Source organism: Prunus avium, chromosome 7 (assembly GCF_965620075.1).
Source record: "Prunus avium chromosome 7, drPruAviu1.hap1.1, whole genome shotgun sequence".
NCBI classification, from domain to species: domain Eukaryota; kingdom Viridiplantae; phylum Streptophyta; class Magnoliopsida; order Rosales; family Rosaceae; genus Prunus; species Prunus avium.
In genome coordinates, this window is record NC_142290.1 from 33191829 (window position 1) to 33212519 (window position 20691).

Below are 20691 nucleotides of genomic sequence, written 5' to 3' on the forward strand. Positions count from 1 at the left end.
GATGTACCGGCCCAAATTTTTGGTAGTCTTATTGTGGGCCGTTGACTGTGCTTCAGTTGTCTCGTGTGGAAATGTAGAACAAGTATTGGATCACCAGCTTATCAAAAATTTCATTGAAAATCCAAATGCTTCTCCCATTAAAAAACACTTTCATTTAGTTTTATCAATGGAAGATTCGAACTTTGAACCTCTTCCGGAGAAGAAGTACCAATTTTCAGTATTGAAAACATCATAGATTTAGACGAGACTACACCTTCACCTGGCTCGAAGCAAATAAATTATTACGTTACGTTCAATTAGAACACTCCCAATCATTTTTAGGTTTTGATTAAGTGCAAAGCTAAACCTTAGGTTCCTCCATAAACCCATTATTCCTTTGTTCAGATTGTTGTATGCTCTAGTCTCATATTCCTCTGCTTGCAGTTTTAAGCAAACAGTTTTCGAGTTCCTAAAGAATTCAGCATGTAATTTATGAAAAAATATAATTCTCAAATTTTAGTGCCATTACAAGAGAGTCCTCATTTTTGTATGAGTACCTGCAAAAATTCCAAAACAAACAAAACTAAAGGTACTATGACATGAGTTGCACTAAATAATGATATTTTGCTTTTGAAGCAAGTTATGGATGCTTTCCAACTATATATCCTGCACAACTAAACTACATAATGGGGAACACTCTCCAAACCTTAATGATCATATGCCTACTTAAAAGCTCCACTTGAAGCAGCAGATAACCGAGGCATATGATGAAGCACCCTTCCGGCAACTGGTGAAGTAATCTGCAGGAGCTGATGCTTCCGGATATGTTGCATTAGTCCTGTTTAAGAACAAGAGATGCTTGTTGCTTAAATGTACTGGTAGGCATCACAATTAATCAATACATGGTTTGAAATATGAAAAGCCAACAAGTTAAGCATTGATTGAATCTCCTATAGAGAGAATGGTTCTGTTTAAGTTATGCCCAAGGTTGTAGAATTGCAATCTTTCAGTTCAGCTTCAAAGCAAAAAGAAGAGAATACAATGAGAACTTGAAGTGCGTCATTTATATACTTATGAAATGCAAGAAAGGAATAGATATATAGGGAATGGGAACTCTTTTCTTCTTATACTGAAAAAAATATTATAATTCTCAACTTATGAGCATGCTTCAATTTCTTCTTACATCAATTTGGAGTTCCTATTTCAGCTGTCTTCCCAGCTTCAATTTCTTAGCTTATGAATTAAACAAGCTTGTTTTTTAAGTTCACTTGCACATAAATGATAAACTTTTCAATTTATTAACCACTTTTTTCATGCCCATACAAGCAACTATGATCTAGTTCTTGCAATTTACTAACCACTGAACACTGAAAACACTCTAACCTCTTTATTTGAAGCTTGTTCATGCATCCGATGAGGCTTCATGTTCAAATCAATCAATTTAGTATCCATCTTTACATGCCCATCAGCATTGGCATCTGATATACGAATAGGAGACGCTCTGTGATTTTGCTGGTTCTCTCCTATTGTCATTCTAGGTGGCTGATGTTGTACTCTTCTGGTCTCACCCGGATCAACGGGTTGGGAAGCCGGGTCATCAACATTACCAGGTTTATCTCCTGGAAACTACAGAACAACCAAATCATGTAGAACACTAAGTCAAATGTAGCAGCTGGAAGAAGAAGAAAAAACCAGTTCATGGAAAGAAGGATTAACAAACCTCAACTCTCTGCCTAAGCACAAGATATCTTCCATGTGTTCTTTTGCCTCCAACATGAACAACCATATCACATTGCAAACAAAGGGAACTTCCATCTATCTCGCAATAAAAGAAAGCTACAAGTAGTTTCCAAGAAGATAGAATAAGTGTGAATTCTTTTTCTTTTCTTATTTTCGATTAACATAAAGACATATCAACAGGAAAATATACAAGCCAAAAAACGAAAACAAAAAAAGGCCAGCATACCAGGTGCATTTTCACAGATATCACACCGGGGAACTTCACTGGGAGTTGCAAGACCAACCCGCACATGTCGGCTAGCAAGCTTATTGCACATGTGGACCTGCCAGCCATAAGCTATTTCCATTGAAAATGGACAAACAAACAAAACTTTCTCTTCCAGGAAATTATGTAACCATTCTCAGTCACTAAGCTATTTCCAAAAGTAATTTTTTATTGAAAAGGATATATGCAATGTGGGAAAGACAAAAGGAAAGTAAACAACAGAGGAAACAAGAAATTACAAGGTTCTAGCAGTACAACCAATGCAATATGTTTGCTCCAAAAACTTCTTTACCTCATGTTAGTTAAGCATGGAAGCAACTAACAATTCAACCAGCAAGTAAAGGAGAGCTACAAATATAAACTCACCTGACTATATATAACAACCCAACAGCATATGGGGTTCAACTTGCACCCAGTAAACTAAACATATGAAAAACAGCCAAAGGTGTCTCAGGTTCGAAACCCAAGACATCTTGGTCGTGTGTGTAAGAAAACCCCCTCCCCTCTAGTTTAGATTGTCACTTGTACTAAAAAAAAACAAGCAGTTCCTGTTCCCCTAGATTTTGGGCTTTAACATATGAATCTGCCAATTGGTTACTATAGAAGATTAAGAGCCAGATGGTAAAAAAGCAAACCTTCTCATCACAGGCACGGCAAAGAGCAGCCTCGTCCGCAGCGCAAAATACGATTGCAGCTGCGCTTTCACAAGAGTCACAAAGTGTTCGCATGATTATCCTCTTCCACTACTCTCATATTTCTACCCAACTAACACATATAAGATAAGCACATATGCAAAGCTCACATCTAATCAAAAACCCATATACAACAAACCAAAGCAGCAAATCACCAAAACCCAATTCACCAAAATCTACTTGTGTTGGTGATTTGGGATTTATCAAACAAACACTGATATCAAACTCACACTGTGGTTGAGATCAGTCATGAAGTCAATAATGAGGGGAAGGACCAGGAACAGGAAAAAGGATTAGGGTGAGATAAAAGTGGGTTATGTTTGGTTGGGTTGGCGTTTGTTGGGGAGATTCGAGAAGACAAAGAATAATAATATAAACAATCAAACAAACAAACAAACTATATAATAGAAAATTGATATGGGAAATTTGATAAGCAACATCATAAATACGTTGTTGGGGTTTGTCAACTTTGTTGGCTCCTCAAACTCAAAAGGCTCGCTCTTTGTCTCTCCCAAAGCTCAAAGCTCACACCTTGGCCACAAGTTTAAAGAGGCAGAGTGGGGTTGATATTCGATTGTGGCTCTTGGGCTCTTCTCACCCACCAGATGCATATCTGACGTGGGGTCCATTTCCTTCTGGTAAATATTGTTACTTGCTTGTTTTCATGGTCTCTCTTTGCTCTCCCATTTCGTTTTACAGCTCTCAAGCTCAACCAACGCCCTGCCGTTCACAGAGCATCTTTGGGGCCCTTTACATATATCTATCTATCCGTGCTACCTAAAACGGTCATATATATGGAAGGATGATAATCTGAGTGGACGGGAAGACGTGACACCATGAATGCTAACTATTCATGTCCCTTGAGGATCTGGCAACTCAAAAAGTATTTACAGCATTTGGGAAAAAAAAAAATTATAGCAGAAAATGAGTTGTATAAATATTCTACTTGAAAAATGATCTAACTTGCATATCAGTGGTCTCATATTAAATCTCATGACACTTTAATAGTGTGTGTGAGAAAACTACATTCTCTTATAATTTATCGCTTGTATTTTCTGCAACATATCTAAATTCTCTTTAATATACTTGTGATTTTTCACCAAATAAATGATGTTAATTAAACAAAAATTGGGTTGGTGTGTTGAATTTTATTTTACTTTTTCTCTACGGTATGTTCATGTGGTTGAGAGTTGGGTCTCCTAATTTTTGTAGAATATAATATGAGAGTTGGGTCTCCTTTGTACAAAAACATATATATATATATATATATATATATATATATATATAGAGTTCGAAATTTCATAAATGCAATAACCTTTTTAGAGTTATTTGAGAATTTCACTTAGCTTTATAATTACTTAAAACCCATTAAGTTAGCACGAACACAATACGAACACAAATGGTTTGAAATTTTATGACCTAATTATACAACGGGTACAAAGTGTAACACTAGCAAATTCCTAAAAAGACAAATATTTTTAAAGATTAATCTTTAAATCTTTAAAACAAAAGAAAATACATATTTCAAGAACTTTGAAACATAAGAAATTGAAATTTTTTTAAAATAAAGTGGAAGGGCTCAATTCCCAGGTTCGGGCCGGCCCGTTTACGGTCCGACAGTCGTTAAAAAAGGCGGCAGTCACTGACTCCTCTCTCAAAAACTCCAGAGTCGCAGAAATGGCCGTTTTCCCATACACAGAGAAACCACTGGGTCTACAAGCAAACTCATACCCTAAATTAAATTCCAATTTTGACCTCCAATTTCAATTGTACCGCCACTGAAAATGCTGAAACTTCTCTCGTCCTCCTCCTCATGCCTCCAGGCCCGAGTCCACGTTCAGGGGCATCGTCGAACCTGCATCAGACTATGTTCCTCAATTTCCATCTCCACAAATCCAAGCTCACAGCCCTTCAGCCTCCCAATCATTTCAGAGCTCATAGCAAAGCAACACTGGTCAGAGCTGAAAACCCACCTCAAAGACTCGAACTTTATCGCGGTTCTTCACCAACTGTTTGATGCAGGAGCTGACCCAGTTCTGATACTCAGGTACTTTAGTTGGTCGCAGAAGAATTTCAATGTTACACACCCTCTTGAACTCACTTGTAGACTTTTGCACTACCTAGCAAATGCAAAAAAATACTCAAAGATCAGAGCTTTCTTAGATGGATTTGTTAGAAACAATGAAAAGCATTCGAATTCTTCAATTTTTCACATGCTTTCAATGTGTGGCAACCAGTTTTGTGCAAATTCTGTTATAATTGATATGTTGGTGCTGGCAAATGTGAAAAATATGAAGACCCGTTTGGGTTTTGAAGCATTTCAGAGAGCTGGGGATTACGGGTTTAAGTTGTCAGTTTTGTCTTGTAACTCTTTGTTGAGTGCTTTGGTGAAGGAAAATGAAATTGGGTATGTTGAATATGTGTACAAAGAGATGGTTAGGAGGAGGATAGAGGCTGATTTGTTCACTTTTAGTATTGTGATTAATGGTTTTTGTAAAGTTGGGAAATTGAACAAGGCAAGGGATGTTACTAATGACATGAAAGCTTGGGGGATTTCACCAAATGTGGTTACTTATAATACTCTTATTGATGGGTATTGCAAAAAGGGTGGATTGGGGAAGATGCTCAAAGCTGATGCCATTTTGAAGGAGATGGTGGCAAATAATGTTCGCCCGAATGAGATTACTTTTAATATTTTGATTGATGGGTTCTGTAAAGATGAAAATGTAGCTTCTGCGGTTAAGGTGTTTGAGGAAATGAAGCAGGGTTTGAAACCGAATATGGTTACATATAATTCTCTGATTAATGGGTTATGTTGTAATGGGAAGCTTGACGAGGCTTGTGGTTTGTGGGATGAAATGCTTGGCTTGGGTTTGAAGCCAAATATAGTTACCTACAATGCACTCATAAATGGGTTCTGCAAAAAGAAGATGATGAAGGAAGCTAAAGAGTTGTTTGATGACATTATGAATGGAGGCCTGGCGCCCAATGCTATAACATATAATACGCTAATTGATGCTTACTGTAAGCATGGAATGATGGAGGAAGCATACGCATTGCATAATTCAATGTTAGAGAGAAGGGTTTCCCCAAACACTTCGACGTTTAACTGCTGGATTGCTTGTTTCTGTAGGCAGGGAAACATGGAATTAGCTAGGAAGTTCTTGCTTGAAATGGAGGTTAGGGGCTTGAAAGCTGATCCCATAACGTATAATTTATTAATAGATGCTTTGTGCAAAGAAGGGGAGTCAAGAAAGGCAGAAAGGCTCTTGAATGAGATGTTTAAAAAAGGTTTGAGTCCAAGCCACGTGACGTACAATACTTTGATGGATGGCTATTGCAGGGAAGGAAACCTGAAGGCAGCTTTGAATGTGAGGTTACAGATGGAGAAAGAAGGGAAACGGGCAAATATAGTAACATACAATGTGTTGATCAAGGGACATTGTATGAAGGGAAAGCTTAAAGTTGCAAATGAACTTCTCAATGAGATGCTGGAGAAAGGTTTGGTCCCAAATCGAACTACATATGAAATAGTAAAAGAAGAAATGATGGAGAAAGGTTTTCTTCCTGATATAGAGGGACACCTGTATAACATCTCTAGCTTTTAATCATCGAAATGAGAAATTGAATTGGTTTCACTCTCACCATAATCAAAATGTTTCTTCGATGTGAAGGGGCCATGCATGTATCCACATCTGCAAGTAATCAATATGTGACAGATGAAAAGAGGAGGAAAAACATCATTCAGTGGTTGCAAAATGCACTCTTGTCGCTTCTCCCACCTCCACTTATTCAGTTAATATTATTATCGCGATTCGATGTTGTGGTGGTTGACTACAGCAGAGGCATAAACTGTCACAAAGTTGGAGGACGGTATAACTTGTGACGTAACTCTCAGTCTCCTTTCAAAGACTATAACAAGGATGATGATGTATAGAGGCAACAATACTTGAGGTTATATTGACCTTCAGAGACTAGTTCCCTATGGAGCATAGACAAAGCTTTGTTCAGCGCTTGATGTTCTTGGAATATCTTGTTCCCTGGTTAGCAGATTTTCTGCAGTATCTGGTACAAACAAATTGCAAAGCCAGAAAGTGCTTGAAGAGCTAAGATGTATGTGTAAAGGTTGATATTAAAGAGCTCAATTCAAATGGCTTATTTGTAGAAACATTTCCAGTCAAGCACAAAGATAGGTATCTTCAAAACTTTTTTATCCATCTACCATCTGACCTTTATCTTAAGGCGTCCTGTATCCATACTGCCTTTTAACTCAATTTTTTGTTTCCAAGTGTATAAACATTTAAACTTGAAACTTGAATTAGTGAAGAAAGAGCGAAATCAGTAAGATATATATCGAACTACATATCGCCAAATTAACTCACACTATATTAAGGAGTTTCTTGCTTCAATAATATGAGCTTAATCACATGGCACATATTGGCCTCAAGAGATTAAGTATATGCATACACACAGTACAACTTAATCTTCCCCACAAATTCTTTATTACAAGCAGTAGAAAACCAATACAACTTGTCTTCTGACCAAGACACAAGTCACAATACCACACTATATAGACCCTGTAATACATTTGCAACATTTTTCTTCCAGTTGACAGAAAGGAGTGAGGCTTATCACTCCTTCTGAAACTTAAAATGAGAAGTTCATCATGTCCAGGCTCAAGCTTTCCATCATCACAGTTTCCATGAATCCACACTTATTGATCGATGCCTTCTTGAAACTACTACCTCTGGGTTTGAAGGCACAAGCAGAGATGGGAATGATTGGGATGTTCTCGCAGTTGCAGAGCTCGATCATATACCCGTCTGGGTCATGGAAGAACACCTGGTCGACCTTGACCCCATCGTCCTCCACCACGGCTGTCACGTACCTCATCGCCATGTCTTGCAGCCTCCTCTTAACAAGTCCAACATCAGTGCACTGCATGATCATAACCAAAACATATTTGTTATATTTAACCACAAATAACATTACAGGTTCTACAAGTACCAGTGCAGCTCTTACTTGGAAGGAGATGTGGTTGTCCTTGGGATTGATTGGCCGAGATTCATAGTCTTCCATGGCTGGACTTTCAATCAAGTGTATCCCGATCCCATAGTTATACAACCTACACAAGGTCAGAGACAGATTGATTTGTTATTTTCTTTTAAACGAACTTTGGAAAAGCATGCATTTTCTTTTCAAGAAGACAATCATAAATATTCAACTTTGCTGCGTATGAAAACAATTCCATACTATAAAAAGCATGTTCAGATAGAAAGAAAGCTAACCAGGCTCCATTGAAGTTGAAAGAAGAAGGGCGTTTGATGACAACAAAGCCCAAGACTTCTTCATAGAACCTCAAAGAATTCCACACCGATCTGCATAACAAAGACACATGATTTAAAGAGAGCAAAGGCAGTGCCTCGCAGTTGCTTAACTCCTCAATCTCCATTTGACACTCTTACTCTTATGACTCTCACTTGCACTTAGAATTCTCTCTTTGATTTCTTGTATGCCCTGCATCACAAGATTAGGGGAGGTGCCTTTTTATAAAGCCACATTTTGGTGCATCTTTTGAGTTCAATTCAATTTTTTGCACATTGTTCTTTGCTGTTGTGAGGAACTTTCCTGGCAGATTCTCTCAGATCATACCAGACAAGTTAAATTTAGTCATCCTCACAGCTACTGACCACCTTGACATATTGGGAGGGGTGGTGATATCCCTGAAGGCCACATCAACTATGTGTTAAACACAATAAAAAGGGTACTATTTTCTTTTTCTTTTTTTCTGTGCATTTTCTAACATGTTAAATCATGTCATCAATTAGCCACTGTTTAATTTTCATCAGGCAGATTATATCTCAAGGTATTTCCTAATCATCAATCATTTTGTGTGGTTGATTTCAAGTCCAAAGGTACACACAGTTTAGTTAGTATCCTAAAGCAAAAAACCAAAATATGAAATGGGGGCAAGCGTGCATTTTGACCCAACCTTTTCTTGGAACTTCAGGTAGTTCTTAGAAGCTTGTAAATCCAGGGAACTACAAAGATGCCAAATAATGAGAAGTTTCTGTGATGTTTCCTCTCTCCCACATGACGTTATCATCTTTTTTTCTTCCTATAAACTCAACAATCCAAAATAGACAGATAGGATGAGATATCATTCACCAACAGATTGATCTGCCTTTTTTAAGAAACTTGTTGGACGGTGATAATGAAAATGTTTTGAATGTGTTCTGTGTCTCTTTTCTATATTTTGTTATGCATGTTTGAACAGAATAATTTGAGAAACAATGGGAAAGTGCTCATTGGGCTTTTGGTTTGTATGAGTTTAGATCCATTATGCCTGGTTTGGTTCCTATAAATTATGTTTGTACTTGTTTGCTGTCTCTATTGGACTTTGTCACTTGGAGAGCATGCTAACAAATATTCCTAGAACTTGCAAATAATGGGATCCCAATTCACCCACACGTTTGTTTTTTCCACAGGCAGCCCAATCATCTTTTAAAAATTCTGAGTAACCCAATTTGGTCTCATCAAGCATTTTACCATATATCTTTATCTTGTCAGTAGAGGCCAGTTGAAACAGTCTCCACCTGCATTTCCTCATTTCTTTTGCCTCCAGCGGCGGCGGAGGTTGCCGTACCCGCATGGGCCTGAATGGTTTTTTCATTCGTTTGGTTTGGGCTTTTCTGGTTCTTTTTTCTTCCGTTCGTTTTGCTTGTTTGGGTTTTCTTTTGCTATTTTATTTTGTTGGGCCAGTTACTTGATCTCCCATGTTGTGCAATGAGCCCATACTCAATGACTCCTTCAACATTGTTTTTCTCTTCTTTTTTGTTGAATAAAAGACCCTTCAACGATGAATTTTTCTTTCAATTCAAGCAATTGAGGAAGAGGGGTTTACACACAAATATTTATTGGGTGTCTAGGGATTTTGAACCTCTGTCCACATGGATAGAGATAGAAGAGTTCAACTAACTGAGCTATACACCACAAATTAATTTCAACAATGAAATTTAGTTGAAGCATCCCTAATAGGACTTCATTAACTAGGGTTAATTTCATTTTAGTAAAATAAAAATATATTTTGAATATTAGGAATTGATCATAAATACTGTGTTGGGTTTGCTAGTCATCCATCAAATTAAATATGAATCGGTTTTGCCTATGCACTGGCTGTTAGGTTGGGAGTGACATCCTTAACCAAATAATTTACTTTTTGCTAGTTGAAACGCACATACAAAAATTGAAATCCACACAAATATATAGTTATTTTCTGATTTGGATATTATAAACATATTTATATATTTTATATAGTGAAGTAGGTAATGGGCTAATGGTGCCATTAATTATGCCCAATTCCAATTCACTCGCAGCCAATTTCTAGTGGAACAGGTAAAATTAGATTTTAAGTTAGAAGGTACATATAGCTAGCTGGTTAAATAATGTCCTCCCAATTTTAATATATTAATCCAATATGGATGAGCTTGATTATTTACCACAATCATTCAGAAGAGTGTTGGAATTAGTTGGGTTTTCGTTTTCAATCCTGGACAGATTTTTCTGATCTCGGGGAAAGTAAGATGGATTTTTGTGTTTGTTACTCATCTCAACCAGTCTACACAAGTCTTAGGTTTCTTAAACTATATGTGTCTGTGACATTCTATCATGGCTCATGGGAAGGTGCAAGGAATTAATTAAAGATTTTATATATCCAAGATTAACGTAAGACAATTGGAAAATGACAATCCACCACGTGTCATTACTCCACGTCTTTATAGGTCCACTTAATTGAGGTTATCTCGAATATCATTGCTAATTATGCGTAGACCATAGTTAGGTGCCCCAAATAATGGTTTATCAAATAATTGCTAATTTACTTTAGGTGTGCCAAACTATCATTGCTAATTTACTTCAGGTTTGTCAAATAATGGTGTTTAATAGATATATGTTATTTTTCAAGGCACGACACTTGAAGCTTGTTTTATGGGGAGGAGTAGACTAGAACGGACTAGATTAACAATCAAGGCATAATATGGATATTGTTGTCTAACTTTGGAGGAAGAATGAGTACTATTCATAAGAGGTTGATGACTAAAACTTATCCCTCATAATTCCCGTTTTCAAGAGATTAGGGGGCACTAAAAAAATAAAGTGTCAATAGTCACCAAATATCACCAAATAATTTTGTCATCCAATGTCACCAAATAGTGGTGACTGTTGCCAATTTTTTTTTAGTGGGGTTAAATTTTAGTCATCAATTTCTTATCGATAGTCCTCATTTTTTTTCAAAGTTAGGCAACATATGCATATTATACCTTAAATGCATGTAAAATATAGGTATTATGCTAGTCCAATCTAGTCTAAAGTTCAACAAAAACTACTGGCACTCGTATTTTTCTAATTAAGCGAGAAAAAAACTTCAAAACATGTGGTCTAAAAGAAAGGGAATGGGATATTTTGGTATATTTAAATGGCTAGTATTAAGAATTTGAGTTTTCTATAACCTACTCCATGTAATTTATTTATTTTTATCGAATATGATGGGTTCAAAATAACTTGTATACAATTTTCTGTTAAAAACTCGAACATGCTCCAGATTTCATGACAAAGAAAATAAGTCGCTTAAAAAAACTAGCTTGTTTTGTTTTGAGCACTGACAAAGAGAAAAACAAAAACAAAGAAATTACAAAAAGTGCCCAAATGAAATGAGAGCTAAAAATAAACAAGTATCACTGTCGGCAACAATATGGTGCCACTGCACATGCAATGCTATGCCTTCTTCTTCTGGTCGAATGAATTTGCATGCACATTATCTACTATATATATTCATAGATTTTATTTGGGCCTTCCATTCCATTTTAATTAATTTAATTAATTTCTTTTTACTTTTCATATCTTTTTAATTAATTAATTAATTCTTTAGAGTCTTTTAGAGCTAAGACAAATGCATGGGTCCTGCTATTCGAAGAGGGACGAATTAATGTTTATGTTAAGCAAAGAATTAGTGGTTTGAAGTAATTGCTCATTCAGGCAAGATTTTGGGTTCGAATTCTAGGATTCATAGTGTGTGTGAGTGTAGTATATCATCCCGAAAAGCTGGAAAAAAAAAATTACTAAGCTTTTCTTCCACATGGGCTGTCTCACTACATTCATGCTGCATTATTCTTCTTCTTCTTTTTCATGGTCAAAGGTAAAGCGGTCCCCATACTCTTCGTTTTGCAGCTTTTTGTTTGCCTCACACTTGGAGAGGGAGAAATTATAAAACCCTCGAAGCAGCTGAGCTGACATTTATATAAATTTGTTTATTATAAAAAGCTTGCATGGCCGCGCATGCCACAATAAGCTGCTTTTCTTCATATATATTTTCTTCTGAGATATAAATACATATATATATAGCTTCTGTATATATAAATATAGTACACCGGTCACACAACTAGGGGCTCCATCAACAAACCCTAGCTCATGTGTGATGGTGAAGTTTAGGGTCAAGGGTTGAACTAAAGATCATTTTCATAACCAATAAATAATAATTGGACGGTTTTAAACGAAGACTATTTAAGAGAGCTTATGAAAAGTCAAAGGTAGAGAGCTTATGGATCTATGACATAGGACTTTATAATATCAAAAATCAAGTAGTAACAACAAGAGCTAATAAGGGTTCATCTATATATATAAAGCAAAAGGCAGAGAATGGAGAAACATTCAAAATACCAGAAAATGCCTTTGGTTAATGCAAACATTAAGAATTGAAATTATTAATTAAATGAGGATAATATGGTAAATTCACACTTTTTTATATTTTAAAAAATAAAAATAAAAATAAAAATCAGATAATGGATCATATTTTTATGGAACACAACTACACATTATCTTTTTTAATTCTAAAATAAATTTAAATTTTTTTAAAAAAAGCCTCTCGCAAGCGCGGAAGCGCGTGCAAAGAGGCTAGTTATGCATAAGTAAACTTTCCATATTTGCCTCTGATTGCTCGACGCAACGTGTGTGACACATATTTCTCATATTTGGCGAATTATTATATACTAGCCCCTTGCCACACGCTCACGCGTGTGCCAATTGGTTTTTTTGTTTTTAGAATTAAGAAAAGAAAAAATGGGTAGTTATTTTCCATAAAAGTAGGATCCATTATCTGATTTTGTTTTTATTTTTAATTTTGTAATTGTGAATTTACCATATTATCCTCATTTAATTAATAATTTCAATTATTAATGTTTGAATTAATCAAGGGCATTTTCTGGTATTTTGAATGTTTCACCATTCTCTGCCTTTTGCTTTATATATATAGATTATTATTTATCAATGAATAAACTACTCTCACTCAATCTTATAAAAGTCATTCGTATTTATTCATTTATGTTTTTCTTTTTCACTTTAAAATTTTAAGTCAAATATTATGAATATGTTATTTCATTAACGTTAAATTTTTTAATTTGGGTTTAACGTGGACGGTCGAAAGCTTTTTTGGACTTTTACTTGGAAAGTTAAAAGGGTCATGTGCGCCACCGAATTTACGGTGACCATTATTTCAATGCTTTAGCCGTGGCTGCCACGCAAATTAGGTACAGTGTCAAGGGCAAATCAGTCATTTCGACACCCCCGGGTAACCACTCGTTCGCGTTAGCGCGGTAGTTTTATTCAAAGGCCAGTAATGATTTTCAGAGCAGCTGCGAAAGCAACTAACAATTAACAAAGAAGTCGACGCCATAACCACTCCTCGTAGAGTAGAGCCCCATCTTCCTCAGTCCTCGCAGAGATTGAGGGAAAGCAATCATTTTGTCGAAGCTCCAAGTTTTCCAAAAATGGTGGTCTCGGATTTCATGAGGTGAGAGAAATTTTAACATTTTCGCTTTTGAATTTTGAGAATGCAAATCGATTTCTGATATGCTCAATGTTATTTCACTGGAGTTTAATTTTGTAAGATTATTTTTTGTTTTCAATTTTCATGGTGGTCTCTGATTGATGCAATTTTGGACTTGCTTTAAGTGTGTGTAGTTAATTTCTCTGACAGCGTTCTCAGTTAAATTTTGGAAATTTCCAAATTTAGTTTTAGAAATATCCAAAATTAGAAATTTCTTTTTCTTTGGCTCAAATCTGTTGGCATTCTGTGGCGATTTTTTTAGAATATGATAGATTTTTGGATATAGATATGAGTGTTCTATTCTGGGGAAATGTGGTAGAATTTCTGTTTGGATTTGGCTGTACAGAGTTAAATTTAGAAACGTGGAAGCATCCAAAACCCAAGAGTTCCGTCAGAAAATCAAATCCCGTTCACAATTTCAGACCACCATCTTTAACTCTCTCTCTCCCTCTTCCTCTCCATCTCTCCCTTTTGCAGTTAGAGAAGAATCTTCTTGAGGTCACAAACATTCCTTGATTGAAAGTGACTGTGAATTCTCAAGCCTAAGGTTAAATAAAAGTTCGGTTTTTTCTTTCTCTGGTGTTCTCTTTGTTTCTTTGAAATACATTGTTTTTTGTCAAAATGGGGCTCTATTAGAATAAGACTTTTGACAGCCTGTGTTCGGCTACCACCTTACAAAAATCCAAGATTTCCATTATAATAGAGAGGCCACCGTTTGTTTGTGTACTGTTTTTTTCATTTCTGAATTAAAAAGGGTGATTAAAGAAATCCAGTTTCATGGTCGAGACAAAACACTGAACAAAATGTGGGTGAATTGATACTGACAAATGATTGGTCTGTTGATGCAGATGATGATTGTTGGTGTATAGCTTGGGTGGCCATTATGTTATGTACAACCCCAGCAACACATTTGCTTTATTAAGCATTTGGGAACATAAAGCATTAACCGAATAGAAAGAAAAGGTTAATGGGAGCTGAACAAAAGAGCCAATGATTAATGGTTCATAGTTGAATGTGTTGGACTGTTGATATATAGTCTCGTTATCAGTCTTGCCTGGAAGAAGATAGGGTAAGGGTGAAAGATGGTGGCCATTGGTGGCGAGGAGCCAATGCAAGAGCCAGGTAGCCACGGGGACAGAATATTTGTTTCAGTCCGGCTGAGGCCTTTGAGCGAGAAGGAGACTGCAAGAAACGATGTGTCGGATTGGGAATGCATTAATGACAGCACTGTCATATACAGGAACAACCTTTCAGTTTCTGAGCGCTCCATGTACCCAACTGCCTACACATTTGGTAAGGAAGTGCTTACATTGCAGTTTTGTAAAATTAGATTTTATTTGGTTAATGCATTCCAGTTTTCTGTCTGAATTGTTCGAATAATGTGGACTTTGAGACTTAGTTGACATGACCGTTATGAAGCATTCGACCCAAGTGGACCGGGTTATACCGGATTGTGAAGCATTTTGCTGGAATTAGTTTCCATGTCCAGGAGTTTCTGAAATCTTTGTGATTTCAATGCTCTAATTTCTTTTTGAATTAAGTGTCCCTAGAAATTCCGAATTCCTTTGCCCTGCTTTTGATACTATTTTCAGAAAAACTGACCATATTAATACTCATAACTCTTTCAAAAAATTTATTGGATATATATATATCTGTGAGTTCGTTGGTAGAGCATTTTGCATTGCCCATATTGTTACTTTTATGTCTCATGGATTTAATTTTTACATGTGCTTACTTCTTTAATCTGTATTCTTTCCCTTATCAGACAGAGTATTTGGGACTGATTGCTCCACAACGCGGGTGTATGAAGAAGGAGCTAAGAAAGTTGCTCTTTCAGTTGTCAGCGGCATAAACTGTAAGTAGAGTATAATTTATTTTCCCTTCTTTTTCATTATTCTTCTTCGGTAATTTTTCTTTGAACTGATCAATATATATCCATCCTTTCAGCAAGTATTTTTGCATATGGACAAACAAGCAGTGGAAAGACGTACACCATGAGTGGAATTACTGAGTACACTGTTACTGATATATATGACTACATAGAGAAGGTATTTTACAGATAATGATATATATATTTTTTTGGTTTCCACATTTCATTATGTTTCATGGTTCTCTAACTTTGATTAAATAATGTGTATTATATGTAGCACAAGGAGAGAGAATTCCATTTAAAGTTCTCTGCAATGGAGATCTACAACGAATCTGTTAGGGACCTCCTCAGTGCAGATACCACTCCACTTAGACTTCTGGATGATCCAGAGGTAAATTTCATTTTTGGTATGCTTGAGAACTTCTACATGTCTTGTACTAATTGTTAGACTTTTTATAGAGAGGAACAATTGTTGAGAAACTTACAGAGGCAACTCTGAGGGACTGGGATCATTTCAAAGAACTTCTATCTGTCTGTGAAGGTAAGGATGCTTTAAGCTATTATTTGATTAACAGATGACTGTGGATGCAAATTTAAACAATGTATTAATGCATTTTCACAGATCAAAGACAGATAGGGGAAACAGCCCTAAATGAAGCAAGCTCCAGATCTCATCAGATTCTCAGATTGGTATGACCAGTTGTTTTTTGCTAACAAACTGCAGATGTCACATTGTTTTTAGCTTGGCTAAGCAATGTTTGTTTGCTTACCAATTATACTAAATTACCCTGGTCATTATGTCTTGGTTTTATCAGGTAATAGAAAGTTCAGCACGTGAGTTTCTTGGCTATGACAAATCAAGCTCCCTTACAGCTGTTGTGGTAAGTACTATTATTTTTAAAGGGAGAAAATGAGTTTTTTTTTTAAAACCATCGTTAAAGGGATAACGGGATAACAAAAGAATGATACAATTCCTTTTGGTACAGAACTTTGTCGATCTTGCCGGAAGTGAGCGTGCATCCCAGACGTTATCAGCTGGCACAAGGTTGAAAGAGGGTTGCCACATAAATCGTAGTCTACTAACTCTGGGCACTGTTATTCGCAAGCTCAGGTCAGCTTGTGCAGCTTTTTTTTTTTTTTTTTTTTTTCTCAGTTACGGTATTTGCCAAAACCTATTCTACTATGTACAATTGTTATGTCGTGTCTTCACTTCCTTTGATTCTTTCTGTTAGTCTTTGTGCAATTGAATTTCTAGCATAACACGAATTGTCATATCTGATACTAGTTTGTGCAATACTCGTGCAGCAAGGGAAGAAATGGGCATGTTCCTTACCGAGATTCGAAGCTAACCCGCATTCTGCAGTCCTCCTTGGGAGGAAATGCTAGAACTGCCATCATTTGTACCATGAGTCCTGCACATAGCCATGTTGAACAGTCAAGAAATACCCTCTTGTTTGCAAGCTGTGCTAAAGAAGTGACAACAAATGCGCAGGTTAATGTAGTCATGTCGGATAAAGCATTGGTGAAGCATTTGCAAAGAGAATTGACTAGATTAGAGAACGAGTTGAGAGGTTCAGGACCAAAAACTGTTCCAGCTGATTCTTCAACATTACTAAGAGAAAAGGACCATCAAATTGAAAAGGTAACTAATAGGCTTCTAGTATAAAAGTTTGGCATCTTACAAATCCTCAAAATTACATTTGTGACAAGTATTCATGTTCCTTGCATGGAAAGATGTCATGTCATTCTCTAAACAATATGTTATTCTCTTCACTCAGTTCTTTTCTTTTTTTATAGTATTTTTTTAACTTAAGTGAATATCCAAAACTGGGCAAAGAAGCACAAAACAGAGGCCAGCAGATTTGCTGACCTCTTAAAAGATCACCAAAGAATTCAAAAGAGAGGATAAAAATATAAATTCTGATAATGGAAAGCAGGAATTTTCTCTTTAATATGTATTGACCTTCAAATATTTTCTTTCTGGTCTTTTCATAATTTGATCAAGCAGGTTTCTCCATGTTAATTACTTTTAATTCTGTCTCATGATTCTCGAGTTGTCTCAAGTGGCAGTCTCTGAAAATCTTCATTGTGCTTACCTTGGAAATATCTTTTCTTTGTTTTTTCTTTGTTCTCCATGGTTCTCATATGTAAGAGGACAGAGCACAGTATTTCATGTTCATGTTTCATGCAGCATCCTTTTCTTGTCTAAAAAACCTTTTGGTTTTGTTTATTCATTGTGTAGCTCAAGAAAGAGGTATCCGAGCTGACTCAGCAACGAGACCTTGCTCAGTCTCAGGTTAAGGATCTGGTGCGAGTTCTTGGAGATGATAAACCATCAGCAGTATGTGTACTAACATAAATTGAAGAATCCAGTTTCACTTCAATTTCCCCTGCCTGTACTAAGTTCAATTTATTTTCATGTTACTGTAGGAGGATCTGGATCGTTATTACCCCAAATTGAGAGTGCGAAATGCATGGGACATTGAAATTCAAACATCAGGGGCACCTGTTCAACCTGTTTCTCACGGCCGAGCCAACAGTGTTAGATCTTTTGGCACATCTCAGTATTCAGATGGAGACAGTAGGAGTAGTTCTGATGAGACTTTATTCCAACTTGCTGACTTGGAAGAGAATTTCCTGCACACTGACTCCTCTCGGCAGTTGTCAGTTGGCATTCCTAATTTTGTTGATGGCAATCTGCATCAGGAGGAGAGCAAAGAACGATCCGATGGAAATTCGGAGGATCTTTGCAAGGAAGTACGCTGCATTGAAATGGAAGAGTCAGGCACAAACAGATATATAGTGTCAAATATATCAGATTCAAGCGCAAGCAGATACCAAAACTCAAATATGTCGTCTCCGATGGCAAACACAGCTACCTCAGGATTGACAATGGTTGAGAACGGAGATGGCACAAATCAAGAATTGGAGTCACCCCTATTGAACCAAAAAGGTTTTCTAATTCCATCTTCCGAGCAGACATCTCAGTGGCTGTCAGAGAAGGATATGTTTAGCCCCTCATTCTTGAAGTTAAGGAGGACTAGAAGTTGTAGAGCACGTCTTATGAACAGTTGGTCTTCATGTTGGTTTGAGATGATGGTAGAGAAGAATGAGAGCACACCTCCTCCAATTGATTTTGAGAAAAGTTTTACAGGAAGGCCTGAGGGTGTCCTAAAGAAATTTCCTTCATTGAACTATGGAGGCGAGAATGAGAGGCTATCAAGAAATGGCTCTCAGGCTTCTGCAAGAAGTGCTACTGTTGATGAGTGTAAAGCACAAAATACCACATTCACAACTGATGACAAGAGTACTGAATGCAGTACTTTAGCTGAAGGAACAGAGGAAATGACTGATACCCAATGCAATACTCAACTTGCTGATCGTACGGTGAGTTTTTTATTTTATCATCACTTCTTTAGAATAAGCCAGTCGTCTTATTGGCACATAGATGAAGAGAAGAAAAGGGCCACTATTAAGATGGACATTCAGTTGAAAGAAGTAAAAAGGAAGGGCAATTTAGCAAGACCCTTCACTTTGTTTCACACTGTTAAAACTAAACAGAAAATTATGCAATATCTTCTTTATGCACAATTCTAGCAGGAATTATAGGGGTTTTAGTAAGATGTACAACCAGTTATTCCTTTTTTCTTCAAATGTAGCCGTTGAGACATAAAGAAGAGAAGTTGTAGAAACTAATTATATTTCTAACAAAGATTTTCTCGTATGACAGGTACCAGAGATGGATTTAAAGCCCGTACCATCTGCAAGGGATGTAAAAGATGTTGGCTTGGACCCAATTCATAGTGATGAGGAAAGCCCTTCAATGTGGCCTTCTGAATTCAACAGGCTCCAAAGAGAGATAATTGAACTTTGGAATGCCTGCAACGTGTCATTGGTTCACAGGACTTACTTCTTCCTCCTTTTTAAAGGTGATCCGAGTGATTCTATTTACATGGAGGTTGAGCACAGGAGATTGTCCTTCCTCAAAGACACATTTGCTCGGGGCAATCAAACTTTGGAAGATGGTCAAACTATAACACCCGCTTCAAGGTATTTTACCACATCTGATCTAGATTAGAAGGCTTCAGATTTATTTGGAACTTATCTTGTATGTGCATTGTCTGAACTTAAACATGTTTGATTCTATAAATAGCTCGAAGGCTTTGTCTAGTGAGAGACACATGCTGACCAAGCAAATGCGGAGGCGGCTCTCTGCAGACGAAAGAAATAACCTCTACCTAAAGTGGGGTATTGGGCTACATTCAAAGAATAGGAGGCTGCAATTGGCAAACCTTCTGTGGAGTGACACAAAGAACTTGGACCATATCATGGATAGTGCCACCATTGTTGCAAAGCTTGTGAGCACGGTAGAGCCTGAGCAAGCATTCAAGGAGATGTTTGGACTCAGATTTGCACCCCGAGACGCGAGGCCGAAATCTCACTTCTGGACAGAAAGTTTCAAGGCTCTTGTGTAAGAGCTTGTGCGATCACCGTGTTAGAAGTTTCATTTTGTTCAATTCCAATCACCTATAGAATAATGATTCCTTGACAAATATCCCATTTGATATTTTCTCTTCTGATTGTATTTTTTGTTTTTATTTTTTTGATCAGCTGTTCTGATTGTATAATTTTTTTCCCCCTGTTAAAGTTCTGATTGTAATTGACTGCAAGAAAGAGTGTAAATTTGCTCAGGCTAGGCTTCCCTAGTTTATTGTAAAGTAATTAGTACCTTACCAATAATCATGTGGAGAGATGTAATGTAACTATATAAAGGGTGTTATATACGGGTTTTTTTTTCTTTCTTTTCTAATTTTACCAATTCAATCTTGATTCTTTCGCTTCTGTCCTTGTAAACATGAACATTACATACTTTATTGACACACGCTACTCCTTACCATTTTCAAATGCTATTTATTCGTTTGTCTTCTATAACAAGATGGCAAACACAATCTGTGCCTGCTTCTTTCTGCTGTCAATTATGACTTAATATTTGACTTTTCATACTTAAAACTGAGGGATCCCTAAACACACAAAAATTAAATGACAGAAACAGTACGAATTATAGGAACTCTTAACAAATCATCATTAAAGATCGCCGCAACCCATCTAGGAATCTCATCAAGCGCAAAGTTGGACCCCAAATTTTGAACTACAAGAAAATTGATCAAAATTTTGCAACTACTGGCATTCATTGTGTCCATCAATATATTCACATAAAAGGTGAAGTCCCTACTCGCATATCATCCCACTGACTCGACATTAATTA

The 20691-nt window shown here is 36.7% G+C and overlaps 4 protein-coding genes across 4 annotated transcripts; 2 read left to right on the plus strand and 2 right to left on the minus strand.

Annotated features, from left to right (window-relative positions):
- Window positions 1–465: 465 nt before the first annotated feature.
- Window positions 466–3402, minus strand: LOC110758609 (B-box zinc finger protein 19). The gene is made up of 5 exons (XM_021960516.2): window positions 2620–3402; window positions 1946–2042; window positions 1700–1815; window positions 1363–1605; window positions 466–817 (listed from the first exon to the last, which is right to left on the minus strand). Exons 1-5 carry the CDS (start codon window positions 2710–2712, stop codon window positions 812–814), a joined length of 555 nt encoding a protein of 184 aa, XP_021816208.1. The 5' UTR covers window positions 2713–3402; the 3' UTR covers window positions 466–811.
- An 832-nt stretch (window positions 3403–4234) lies between these two features.
- On the plus strand, window positions 4235–7515 carry LOC110758309 (Pentatricopeptide repeat (PPR-like) superfamily protein). The gene has a single exon (XM_021960135.2). It carries the CDS (start codon window positions 4461–4463, stop codon window positions 6282–6284), a length of 1824 nt encoding a protein of 607 aa, XP_021815827.2. The 5' UTR covers window positions 4235–4460; the 3' UTR covers window positions 6285–7515.
- Window positions 7042–8211, minus strand: LOC110758317 (glyoxylase I 4). The gene is made up of 3 exons (XM_021960147.2): window positions 7965–8211; window positions 7699–7801; window positions 7042–7614 (listed from the first exon to the last, which is right to left on the minus strand). Exons 1-3 carry the CDS (start codon window positions 8126–8128, stop codon window positions 7324–7326), a joined length of 558 nt encoding a protein of 185 aa, XP_021815839.1. The 5' UTR covers window positions 8129–8211; the 3' UTR covers window positions 7042–7323.
- Window positions 8212–13331: 5120 nt separating this feature from the next.
- LOC110758130 (kinesin-like protein KIN-7C) lies at window positions 13332–20227 on the plus strand. The gene is made up of 14 exons (XM_021959943.2): window positions 13332–13519; window positions 14404–14848; window positions 15321–15410; window positions 15503–15603; window positions 15703–15816; window positions 15885–15966; window positions 16048–16115; window positions 16241–16306; window positions 16412–16536; window positions 16731–17067; window positions 17668–17766; window positions 17856–18812; window positions 19156–19475; window positions 19579–20227. The coding sequence occupies exons 2-14, from the start codon at window positions 14638–14640 to the stop codon at window positions 19898–19900; spliced, it is 2892 nt and encodes a 963-aa protein (XP_021815635.1). The 5' UTR covers window positions 13332–13519; window positions 14404–14637; the 3' UTR covers window positions 19901–20227.
- The last annotated feature ends 464 nt before the right edge of the window (window positions 20228–20691 follow it).